Source organism: Eretmochelys imbricata, chromosome 16 (assembly GCF_965152235.1).
Source record: "Eretmochelys imbricata isolate rEreImb1 chromosome 16, rEreImb1.hap1, whole genome shotgun sequence".
NCBI classification, from domain to species: Eukaryota; Metazoa; Chordata; order Testudines; family Cheloniidae; genus Eretmochelys; species Eretmochelys imbricata.
The window spans coordinates 26,072,501-26,085,417 of record NC_135587.1 but is presented as its reverse complement, the minus strand read 5'-3'; the positions used below and the strand labels follow the sequence as shown (position 1 = coordinate 26,085,417).

The 12,917-nt window shown below is 47.3% G+C and overlaps 1 protein-coding gene across 2 annotated transcripts in view; it reads right to left on the bottom strand.

Annotated features, from left to right (window-relative positions):
- Positions 1-12,917, bottom strand: part of PBX3 (PBX homeobox 3) — a 158,057-nt gene that overhangs the window by 24,286 nt on the left and 120,854 nt on the right. For both annotated transcript variants that reach the window (XM_077835892.1, XM_077835893.1), the window contains exon 3: positions 6,557-6,798. In XM_077835892.1, the coding sequence (XP_077692018.1) occupies positions 6,557-6,798 (242 nt within the window). The remainder of the gene's footprint in view (positions 1-6,556; positions 6,799-12,917) is intronic.

The following is a 12,917-nucleotide window of genomic DNA, read 5'->3' as shown; positions in this document are numbered from 1 at the left end:
TAAATTACAGGCTAATTTACATCCTCGCTGCACAGCTTTCGAGGCAGCAGTGTGACAAGACTCAGCTCCTTGCCTTGAAGGGGCGCAGGACTCACTCAGTGCACAGTGCAGTGACAGCTCTTGGGCCGGGCTGAATCTCCCTGACGATGGCTTGGCAGCACTGTTCCTGAGTCAGGGTCACATTCCCGCTCCGTCCAAGTGTGGAGCTCCATTGGCACGGCTGGAGCAAGGGAAGGGGAGCCAGTTATCAGGGAGCTGCGTTTTCATTCCCAGCTCCCAGGCTCTAGTGAGGCTTCCTCAGTTTGGAGTTTTATATTTGAGCAAATCTGAGCTTCGTTTTTCATTTGCACATTTTTCCTTCCCTTTGGTTTATTTTTATGGCCTGAAACAATGAAATAGCAGGGTCCACAGTGGTTTGCCAGCTCCCTTCCTCTGGCCACCGGGGCCAGACCTGTACCTCAGCTGGGAGTGGCAATGGATCCTCCTGCTGCCGGGGAGAAGGGGACTGGGAAGTGCTCCTCTCCTCTCTCTGGGTCACTGGCAGTTGTTCCCCTTGTGAACTGGGCTGGAGACATCCCAGGGGAATGAAATATTTCCGCTCATCAGGGCTGGAGGGAAGATGGACAAGGACATGTGTCCTCCCGCTGCACAGGCCAGGCCGCGAGCCTCCTCTCTCCATTGGGGCAGGACAGGGAGACAGTAGCAGCGGATTCCCTGCCTGCCGGCAAGGCTGCCAAGCATGTCTGGTCTGATTCTAGTGGAGGAGTTGATCCTGAAACCCCTGTTTAACCACACACACAAAGTATCGCTGGTGGCCAAACCTGGCAAGCCAGGGCTCCGCCCACAAGCAAGTGGCACAATCGAATAAGGGACACGTTGCCTTGGCAGCTTTGATATTTCCAGCCTGAAACAAACCGCAGACCCCAGTTCTCACTGTTCTCAGTCCTTCTCCTCCAGCTCTGGCATGAGTCCCTGCTATGTGCTGACATGGCACATGGTCACTACCTGGGAATACAGGCATGTGCCTGGCCCTGCTTAGGTCTATTGGTTTTGCTAATGAAAATTAAGGCTTCTTGGAAACGGGACTGGAAATTTAGTTCTGCGCCAGGCGACGCGGGCTCATGTTTTGTAAACTTGGGCACCTGCACATGTCTGACCCAGGTGTGGTGTTCACTTCCTGCCAGCATCACCCTGGGCAGAACTGATCATGCAAAGCCACTAAGTCCTTATCCTAACAGTCCCACCATAAAACCCACTTCTAAGGGCCCAATCCTGCAAACATTTAGAGCTGGATCCCAGGGAATCTTTACAACTGACATCCCTGGCCTCGGGATTTGAGCCCTTACTGCCACATGTAGCATCTCCAGCAATGAGCAGACTCAGCCTTCACTGGCACTCCTCAGGGGAATGAGCATCCACCTCTGGGTGAGAGTCTGGAAGGGTCGGTTCTGCCTTTGCATTTCACCGGTTGGTTCCCCAGCAGGAGTAACAGTACAGATGTTTCAGAAAAAACATTTTTACCCGTCTGTTATTCAAGATGCTTTCGTTCATCGGGTAAATCACACACGTTGATAAGTAACGTATGTGCCGAAATGCAGCATCTCTTTTCCTGAGACAAGAGGGGGGCTCTGGTTTCCCTGAAAAATACTTGGCACTGAGACAATGTCATGGGCACAACACTCGCCACCTAATTGCATCATTATTCACAGGATTTGGGGTGTTTTTCCCAAAGCCTTGTATCAACGGAAATGGTTGCAGTGAAAATATTTACAGGCATTTTTCCCCCATGAAAATACTTCTGCCCCAAAATGGTGTTAAGCTGCCCTCCAGAAGGGTCAGATAATTCACCCTCTTCACCACATCTGGACATCTCAGAATGAGGCTGCTAAGGGGCGGCAGGCAGTGAGATCAGAACACACACAAACGTTCAGTTTAAAAGCTGCAGTGAACGTCCTGCTTTCAGGAGACGAGACCCGTCCCGTGCTGGGGAAGGGCTCGCTGCTTTGGAGCTACAGGGAGGGCCTGATTCCAATTTCCCTGTCACTAGCGCGCACCAATTAACCGCTGGGGAGTTACTCCAGCATCCCAGGATGGAAATAAGATCAGACGAATGTACCACATGGTGTTGTTCTCTCACATTTAGCTACAACAGCCAAGCTACTTGAGCGCCTTCTTGCTACTATTTTTCAGGCCTCTTGGTGCCTTGAACATTACTAATAAGGTCAGGTTGTAAGGGCTGTCCTCGTTAACCTGCTCAGAAACCTACAGAAGCAGAGAATGCATCAGCATGCTTTAATGCTTAACCAAGAGTTCTTGGATGTGCGCAAGGACAAGAGAGAGACCGGCTTAGTTCAGCAGCTGGACAGCCATTCCCCAAACAATATTCTGCACCCAGGCAAGTTCTCACCATACTCAGTGGCACTTGTCTGGAGTCCAGGCTTCACCCTGATTTGGGGTGAATTCAGAAGACATCTGTGATCTCAGAAAGCAGGTTCCCAGCTGCTCGGGGAGGCTTGGGACCCTTACAATACTTTTGCCTACAGCAAAAATGTATTTCAGTGTAATTATAGAAGATAGCTTTCAATATGTCATCTCTATTATAGTGGCTGTAAATTATGGAGAGAATTGCCTGCATTCAGCCACTTCTCCTGCCACAAGGCAAGCAGGGGCTGCTCCTGGCGTGACACACTTTCCTTTTTTTTTTTTTCTTCTTTTTAAAGTGCATTTCCCTAACTGGCAACAAATGTCAGAATCAAACTCTTCACCCAGGAGCAGAGACCAAGGTGCCGGTTGTGCAGACATTTCCCAGACCGAGACTCCCCGGAAGGTTCGCAGGCAATGAGACATGGCGACATGGACTGAGCCGTTTGTGGAGCAGGCCTGCTCATTCCTCGTGCCTGAATCATGCAGTGGGAGCTATGTGCGGGAGTGGTTCTGCTTCCCCTTTATCTGTAGGGCAGTAAGAACCTTTCAGAAACTCGCAGCCACTGGGGACAGGGAAGCAGTCCTGGGTGCCTCTCGGATGTGGAGACCAGCCCCATTCCAAAGGCAATCAGGTAGCAGACGGGTTGTTGCCAGGTTTGGGAAATTATTATATTTCTGGAGAGCAGACATTGCTGGAGTCAGGCTCAACGGGGGAAAAGATACAAGTTTCCGATCAGCTCTGCCTCTCTCTCCTAGCAGCACCCGTGCAGCCTGCTCGGGTCCTGGGGTTGGACGGATGGCTGTGGCATTTTGGCCAAAACCTTTGTAAATGGAACTAGTCGCCTTTCCCTGCCCCATTCATTACACTTATTACAGCCAAAGAACACTTGCCAGGAACTAGCGATTAGCACAACCATGGGATTCATTTCAGCCCCAAATCCAGCTCCAGCCTCTCCCCCTGGGATTTTATAAGGGGCTTTCATTCACTGCTGGGGTGGCTGTTTGTTAATTTGATGAGCATTGCTACCTACGCAGAATAAAGGGATGTATTCGTCCGAGTGTCGCTGCCCAGCACAGTGTGGGGAAGGGTTTGGGGACTTGCACAGGTTGTTTCTTTATGGAGAAAAAGGACCTTTGAGCAAAGTCACTGTCAGTCGCTCACTGAATCCTCCACCACTGTAACGATATAGTGAAGCATTGCTGGCCACAGACAGGACTAATGGCCAGTGTGTGAACAGCCCTGGCCTTGAGCCACAGCAACAAAGGTTCTGTCCACATTTCCAGCAGAATGCGGCCTGCACTGCACTGGCTGGGGAAAGCATCCAACCCACCGCCCAAAACGCCTCCTCAGCTGTCCACATGACACAACTCCCTCCGCACCACCCAGCTTCCTCTCTGCTCCCCGACATATGCTGCTGATCCGAGACCTCCGGGAGCCTCTCAGAGGGGGCCTGGCTGCATCTTAGATGCCAGAGCTTGTGAAATTTGAATGATCTCAACTCAGCCGCAATCGGTGTCAAGCCAAGAGGCTTCCAGACATACTGGGCCTTTCAGCAACTGTTTGGTTGTAAGAGCTGCGGCCTCACGGAGAGACCCAGGGAAGGGAAAGGGGCCGATGGGCAGGCTGAGGGACTATTAGAAGGCTGGGAAAGAGGGACTCTGGGTTATTGCTGCCCCTGCAGACGTACCGATTGGCGGCGGGGAGGCAGGAATCTGTTAGAGACAAAGAAACCCAGAATGTTGAATAGGAGTGTGTGCGGCTCTGGAGCAAGAACCGGCAAGGAGCAGGGTCGTCTGGGCACAGTGCTCAGGGCAGCAGGCAGTGCGCACACAGAGCAGCAGCACCAGCTGTGCTGTCTGCCCATTGCCTGCTGCTCCTACCTGAAGGTCCCACCACTGTCCAACATGGCAGATCATGGCATTTCAGCCAGTTGGCATGGAAGTCAGCCACAGACACTGCCAGACGGTGGCCCTTACTGTCAATACCTTTCAGGGAGACTCCATTAACCTCTTCCATGTTTTCTTATTAGTTAATGACCTTCATAAAACAGGAAATTAAACTATCCCAAGAGCCTCTGTGGGAATAAAATGCAAGGTCTGAACATCCTAAAACCAAGGACCCCAGCTTGGAGACCAAGCAAGCTCCCCTCCCATAGTTAAACCCCAGCAGAGCAGACTGGGGGAACTTGCCAAGCCACAGCAGAGCAGCTAAGAACGGTCACATTGGGTGAGACCAAAGGTCCATCGAGCTCAATATCCTGTCTTCTGACAGTGGCCAGTGCCAGGTGCCCCAGAGGGAATGAACAGAACAGGAATCATCTAGTGATCTATCCCCTGTCGCCCATTCCCAGCTTCTGGCAAAAGAACAGAGCCTGAGCCGCGCTGTGATTTCCTTTGCTGTTGTGCTTTCAAGTGGGATTTTTACTGCCGTCTTACGGTCTTGGTTGTGGTTTCCTTTTGTTGAGACGAATGCTTCACAGTCGTGTGCTGGGTGAGCCCAGAATTTCCCCACCTTCCGCTCAGGAAACCACCAGCTGATTAGGTTCGTTGAGCTCATTAGGTTCAGGGTTTATAAGCTTTACTAGGACCTCTCTGGGAGGAAAAAATGAAGCCATTATGGCTGAGGCTGGCAACAGCCAGGGGTCTCACACCCTTTGCTTCTCCTTCCCTCTTCTTCCAGCTCCTGAGATGCAAAGTTGTACAGTAAAGAAATACAAAGGAGAATAACTCTCCCTGATGGCTCTGCAGGCTATTATCAGGGCACAGCTCCTGCCATGCTGGATTTACAGGGGCAGGGAAGCCATACTGCTCTGCACAAGAGCAGAATGTAGTTTTTTAAAGGTTCCCCCAGTGTCCATGAAACCCACAAGAGCAGCATGTCATTAGCTCCCAGAGAAGAACCCACAGCCCTGAATATCTGCAGAGTATTACTGAAATCATGTAAAAATACTGAGAGTAAATGTCAACTTTAAAAGGTTTCACCATCAACTTAATTTGCATATTTCTTCTTATTATGAATAATAAATTATCATCTTAAATGTATATAGTGTATTTCATCCTGAATAATCCTGAACTGCTTTATATCATTGACATCGCCATAGTTTACAGAGAGAAAGATCTAGATCACCAAACCCTCTGAAACTTCAGGCAGAATTTAGGGAGGCAGCATATATTTGCCCAGGACACTCAAGCTAATGCTCTAAATCTTGCAAACAATGCCATGGGATCTCCAGTACCCACAAGTGGTCAGGACCTCTAGAAGACGCTGCCTCCAGCAGCACTGGCCACCTAGCACCGTGCTAAAGTCTTGGATTCACTGCCAGCTCAGAGGAAGATCGATACCTATTAACTCCCCAACACCATCTCCTGTTTCTCAGCCACCTCCCAGACAAGTACTAGCCTAGGCCTGACCTTACTTAGCGTGTGAGATCTGATAACTGCTCCAAGTGCTATGGCTCCCAGCCATCATGTGCATTTTGGCTCACCGAAGCATTGATTTTACTAGGGTTCATTACAGGCTTACAGAGTGGCACTATTTAACATTCCCCCTTGTCCTAAGGGTACATCTAAACGGGGACAAAAGCCCTGTGGCATAGCTGCAGCTGGCCCAGGTCAGTTGACTCAGGCTCACAGGGCTCAGGCTTAGGAGCTAAAAATTACTGTGCAGACTTTTGGGCTCAGACTGGACTCGGAGATCGGGGACCCTCCGCCCACGCAGGGTCCTAGCTTGCTCCAGCCGGAGCCTGAGTCAGCTGACCCAGGCCTGCTGCAGGTTTGTTATCCCTGTGTAGACACACCCTCAGAGTCCTCTAACTGGGCAGTTTCTAGAATTGGGGGGGTCTACTGGTTCGGGCTGTTTTCGGTGTGTACACAGAAAGCTCACTCCCAACTAACAGTGGGGAAGAAGAGATAAGAACCAGGCATGCCAGCCAGCCTGGTCATTGCCACCGAGCTCCGCCCACAACATCAGCCCTTTCATTGACTGCCCAGCTCTTTAAACAGAGAGGAAGAGAGAGAGAGAGAGAGAGAGAGATGTAATTTTTAAGGCCTACAGAGAAACAGGAACCGGTTAGCAGAGGTGCAGAGACAAGTGGCAGCGGGTACACATAGGGCTGCGAGAGTGATGTCTGACCTGTTCATATTTCTCCAACTCTGTGTGATAGATTTGTCTGATCTGGGTCAATTTGGCTCTGTAATCTGAGTGTTCGATAGAGTTATCTGAGGACCCTCCAGAGGCTGCTGCGGCTGCGGCTGCGGCTGCCGATCCCCCACCTTTCTCAGGACCTGAAACCCCTTCTGCCAGAAGCATATTGTCCAGTCTCATTAGTTGGGGATCGGGAGGGTCTTCCTCCTGGGCTCCTCGGATGCTCAAACCTTTGGGTAAAAAAGAGAGAGACAGACAGAGAAACCACAGTGAGTATTTCCCATTCCCTGGCAAGCTCCTGCCTGCAGCCAGCCCCACTCCTGGGGGCGAGCTGGACCTGTCATTGTAATACTTTACAAAACCATTCTCTGCTGGGAGAGACATTGACCCCCCCACCCCAGGTGTGAGGGTCGATAACGGCTCTGTCCCCATCACCATGATGGCCTAAGAGGTCCAAGCCTCCCCCACCCCTATGGAAAAGTCGTATAGAATTTAGCAGAGATAAAACCAATAGGGCTCTATAGAAATTACTCTGAAAACCCACTGAATTTAACAGAGGATGAGAGACTTGTCACAGAACTTTTCAAATACCCCATAGATTTTTTTAACTCTTTATTTTAAATATGACAGGAATATACTCATACATGATGTTTTCCTTTATTTTTCAGTAACATACCTAAATCTAAGCACTACTTATTTAGTAATATCACACGGATGGAAAACCATATGGGAGGAGTAAGTTTGTGGTATTTATTTGTCTGAGGTTCGTGGTGTTCTTGCAGAGACTTGCTTGGCAGAAATCTATCCCTGCTACAGAATTCGAAGGGTTAACTTGAAGTGTCTGCAGAAGGGGTCGCATTCTCGTCCGAACTCCATGTGGGAACTTACTTTCCCACAAGAGTAAATCGGTGCCCTACCTCCCACTGGTGTCAACCAAATATACCTAAGAGGGAGCCATCCTCCAAAGGTGAGCAAGCTCCTGGAATGCACCCAACACCCTCGTGGAAGGTTTATGCATTACACGGGCAGTGGCGGGGATAGGAGCGAGGGCCAGGTAACAGAAGTGCCTCTTCGTGGAAAGCTGAGGTTGATGGGACTCCAGCACGCCCTCCTGCACACAGACCTGCCGTGTTCCCATGCAGAACACTGTACCACTCTGGAGCTCACATGCAGATTTAAACACTAAATATAAAGAGGAAAGAATTATGCCTTCCCTTACCACCCAGGCATTTAACTGCAGCCAGGGTGCTGGGGTGCTACACATGTGTTTGAAAGTGCCGGCATTGTTACAGTATGTTGGTGGAAACAACACTTTAGACCTAATTTCTCTTTCAAAAGGAGACCGTCCAAAGTGGTGCTCAGTCAGCAATCTCACCTGAGCGCTGCAGACCAAGGCTGACAATTTGTAGGTTCAATCAGGGCCTGCAGGCCCTCTGCCAAGATGTTATCAACAATACTGAAAACTAAGTTTAGAAATAATTACACTAGTGTAAAAATCACTAGAGCCACTGCTTCTCGAACCAGCACTTCCACTGAAGATGTAACACAGCCAGTGATCTCCCGGCCCAATTAACCTCTTTACATCGGTTTAAAACCCGGTGTTCACACACTAGCTAGGCAGGATCCCAGTGGGTAGGAAGTTGGCACCTCGCATGTTTGCATTCTGATTCTGCCGCCTGCGTCTGTTCTCAGTTACACCCAGCGGTGCACACTCTGCGTAGAGCGCAGCGTACATGACAGTAACAGCCCGAAGCTGCCAAGCGTTCCCTGAGCACCAGCAACGCTATTTCCTATTCTAGCCTCAATGCATGCCACCCTCTTTTAGAAACAGATTTGATTCCTTGATGTCCTGAACTCCACACATTGCATGACACGACCCCTCATTGGCCAACCTTCCAGGCACAAGAAGACACGGCTCTAATTTCACTCTAAGACACACGTTTTAAACCTGTCACCTTCATTTAAAAATATAATTCCATATAATTTAATTGGGATAATAAAAATGTCTCGTTGTCATTTTAAATTATTTCTGTTGCCTGTTCGGAGGTTGAACAAGGTTTGAAAATATAATGTATTATCATCATCCGCTCATTGACTGAGCACAAAAGTTAGCACCAAGAACCGTGTGGGTCAAAGAACACTGAAACAGCAGTCCAGACAGCTTTGCCTCTTTATTCTGGAGTTCACGGACATCAAAGTTACCAGTTCAGCCTCGCTCAAGCCAATACACCTGCTTAGCTCATGAAAGTTTCTTAGAATTAAGATTTGGCAGGCTTTGTGTGTGTGTGTGTGTCAGCAAAAGAAAGTGCAAGCAGTCAAAGAGACTAGAGGAAAGAAGAATAGAGAGAAACTAATTTTCCTTGGATATTTTCTTTCTGATTCGTACAAAGAATTTTTTCCCTACTGAGGTGACTGTCCTTTCTGTTGTCTTTTTCCTCTTCCCCTTCCAGCCTGGCTTTTAATGTTTTTGAACAGCATTCTGGTTTTCTAACCCTCTCCCATTTACATTTTCAATTGTTTCCTTCTAACTATCCATTTCTATTGTTATTTCTTTGTTCTTTGTCTCCTGTCAGTTTCTTTTCCTGTACTTTCCCCCAGCGGCTGTTGAGTCTTATGGCCTATGATGGTCTTTATTCACCGTCAGAGATTTCAGTAGTGGTTTCACTCATCTCCCCTGACAGTTACACACATAGGACCAAATTATCCGCTCAGGTAAATGGGCCCCACTCCTCTGGCTTTCTGGTCCTTGTACTTTGGCGTATGGGCCAAAGAGTAAAAATTGCTGCACAAAATGGGTGTGTGTTTCTAGACTGAGACTAACACAATTACTGAGCTTCCCGGTACCAACATGCCTAAGAGGAGACAATGCTCCCTGGTTTTAAATAAATACAAAAGGAGACCAGCTGGAAGGAGGGTTAAAGGAGTCAATGGAAGAAAGAGAAGCCCCCCAGCACAAGAGGAAGGAATACAGAAGCAGACGCTGAAAATGACCAAGCTGCCAGAGTCTGCAGCTCACAGTCCTAATATACTGTTATAACGCAGGTAACACTGGGAATGGCAAATTGTTTTCCTCCTAGTGGGAAGTAATATGACTAATTCCAAAGCAGAGATACATCCAGCCCAGAGAGTGGATGTCTTACAACGCACAAAGAAATGGGAGCGAAAGGGAGGTAACATACCACGATCTAGCATTTATTTTGCAACTGACTGAGTTCCATCGTTCATATGAATGGCAAAGCCATGAGTTAATTAACTAACTCCTACAAGAGTTAACCTTGTGTGTGGGGATAAATGTGTTAATCCTCCCTAGTTACTTTATGAATTATATGCCTCAAATCAACACATAATAAATAGGAGATTGTTTTCCTTTAAGGGGAAAAAGTAGGGAAATCTTTGTATTCTGTGTAACCACACTGTTTAGGAACACTGGAGTTACAAACCATCCAATCAGTCCCCTGTCACATATGTAAGAGAAACTGATAAGAAAGATCCAGAACACTTCCTGGATTCTTTAGTGGGGAGAAAACACTTCTCTTTATCCACAGGGCATACCTTTGTTCCCACCTAGCATCTGCCTTTATAAATTACTCTCCATTTGCATCCAGTGATAATATATGTATTTTCTGACATATAAGCTCAGACTCTGGGGCTATTGTTTCCCTTTTTTATTCCTCAGTATATCAAACTATGAGTTTATTACTGTTTAGCTCACTGACCTTTCAATGCATGGTGGAATTAAGGTACAGAGCAGACTAGAAAGAACACAGTAATACATCACTTCCAGAACAACTACAGATGTACTAATGGCACAGGAAGTGTGAGGTCTCAGCCAGACAGAAATAACCTAGCCGTGCACTGAACAAAAGGCGAATACTTTCACCTTAATATGGGATCTAGAATGGTGCATTTTTAAAGCACTCTGCAGGTCCCCTTTATATAAAATCACAGAACTGTCGAGCTGGAAGGGAACTCAAATCCCCAAGTAAACCTAGACCATCCCCAGCAGGTGTTTGTCCAGCCTGGTCTTAAAAACCTCCAATGATGGGGATTCCACAACCTCCTTTGGAAGCCGGCTCCAGAGCTGAACTCCCCCTAGAGTTAGAGAGTTTTTCCTAATAGTGAACCTCTCTCTCCCTTGCTCCTTGTCCTACCCTCAGTGGACATGAAGAGCACCACACACATTAAGAGCTATTTGAGAGAGGATGAAGACTGTTATCAGCCCCCTCCCCACTCCCGTCTTCTTTTCTCAAGACTAAACATGCCCAGTTTTTAACGTTTCTTCATAGGTCAGATTGTCTAAACCCTCCATCATTTTGGTTGCTCTCCTCTGGACTCCCTCCAGTTTGTCCACATCTGTCCTAACGTGTGGTGCCCAGAAGTGCACACGGCAGCAGAGGCCTCAGCAGGTCCAAGTAGAGTGGGACAATGACCTCCCGTGTCTAACGCTCCTGTTATGTAATGTGCTCAGTAATATCTTCTTATGCACACATGGGTCTGTATAAAGTTTAAAAATCTGGTATCCTTGGTGACATTAGAGCATTATAAGGTTAACAAAAAGCATATTTGCTACTGATTTTAATCTGCTTATAACCACAACATTCATTTCTATATCTCCACCATTTTAGACAAATCACATAAACAGACACTAAAATGTTGTTTAACAATGAACTTGGCTTTGTTATAAGACCACAGTTTTAGCCTATCTTTCAGGAAATCCTAATTAGCTGTCTTTCTACATGCTGTGCACCTGCCCCCACAGATAATAGACGAGAGCATCTGCATAGACTGCTGCATTCAGAGGCCAATAAATAAATTGCAGGTCAAAATTATTACAAAGCTTTCTTCGAATAAACCCATCTTCTTCACAATAGAAAGCTGCAGATATGAAAAGTACCTAAAGCCCACTCAAATGGTATGATTACAGGGGCCGTTTGAGTTTAATAATCTGACTCTAATTCAGGCATTTTCAACAGCTCATTAAGGGTTCATTAATATATGGGCAAGCTTTTGAATTATAAATAAGCAGATTAGAAACCTGCAGTGTCTGAATTGTACAGTACTACCCTGACTAACTGAATAATATTGCCAACACAATGAAGGCTTGACCCTTGGGACTGGCCTTCACCTCATGATTCCTCCATCTTCTTTATTTATTCATTCCCTCATTCCGTGGGGGAAGAAGGGTCTCTCCTGAAGTTCTAGGTGCTTTGATGGATATTTCCCAATACACAATCTGAATGCAACAACCAGTTGCTCTGGAGTGACCCCAACCCATACACTGCCACTCAACTCTCCTTCTGTCCTATTCCGCTCTCAGACAGCCTGAGCCAACGCACAGTGAAGTCAATGGAAAGATTCCCACTGACTTCCATAGGCCCATATAGTGCTTTTCATCCTGATCTCCAGTGCTTTACACAGGAAAGTTGTGGTTACCCTCATTTTACACACAGAAAGGGGAGATGACAACCATCCAGCAGAGCCAGACATAGAACACAGGTCTCCTACGCCTAGCTCCTGTATCTAACACCTACGCATCTCAGGCTCAATGCTGGGAACCCCATAATCGCACGCTTAATTCTAAGCATGTGCTGAAGTCCCATTGAGCCAAGACAGAAAAGGAGACTGTATGTAACTAGCATCACTCTGGAGCTAACATCTGTCTCTGTCTTGCACTGATGTGCCAGGATCTGTGTTAAGCTTCCCCTTTTCCTTAATATTAGAGCTAGTTGAAAATTAACATCAAAGCTGTTTTTTCATGAAAAAAATTGTTTAGTTGAAACCCCATTTTTCCACCAAAAGTGTCTGGTTTCCACCAAAAAATTTAATTTTTCATCAAAAAAACTGAACAACCAAAAAAGAAAATGTTCGATTTGGTTATGCTGCCGCAGTGCATCATGGGAGATGGAGTCTGACTAGAGAGTCCAGCCTACAGAAGGGGAGCATGAGGCACTGAACTACAACTCCCAAGAAGCATCACAGCAGAATTTCTGCCATGGTCAGCTGGTGGCCTGGCATGGAAAAGATGTGGTTTAAACATTAAAGGGACTTGAGATTCTTAATCCTACTCACTACTCCAAACATGTCTCAACAAAGGAGAAATAGCATCCAAAGCAAGCACCAAGACTTCAGTTTCCTTGGGGTAGAGCATGAAATCGCTCCAAAGCATCCAGCTGATAATGCCATCCAGGGCGCAGAATAAATGTGCAGCGTCCATGGAGCAAAACAGAGCTCTGAGCCATCAGCATGCGAACACCACTCTACCTGTGCTTGGAACCCAGCTCACAGACCTCTCCTCTCTGACACGATACAAATGAGAGACGATTGATTCTTGAAGGATGCCATATTTATA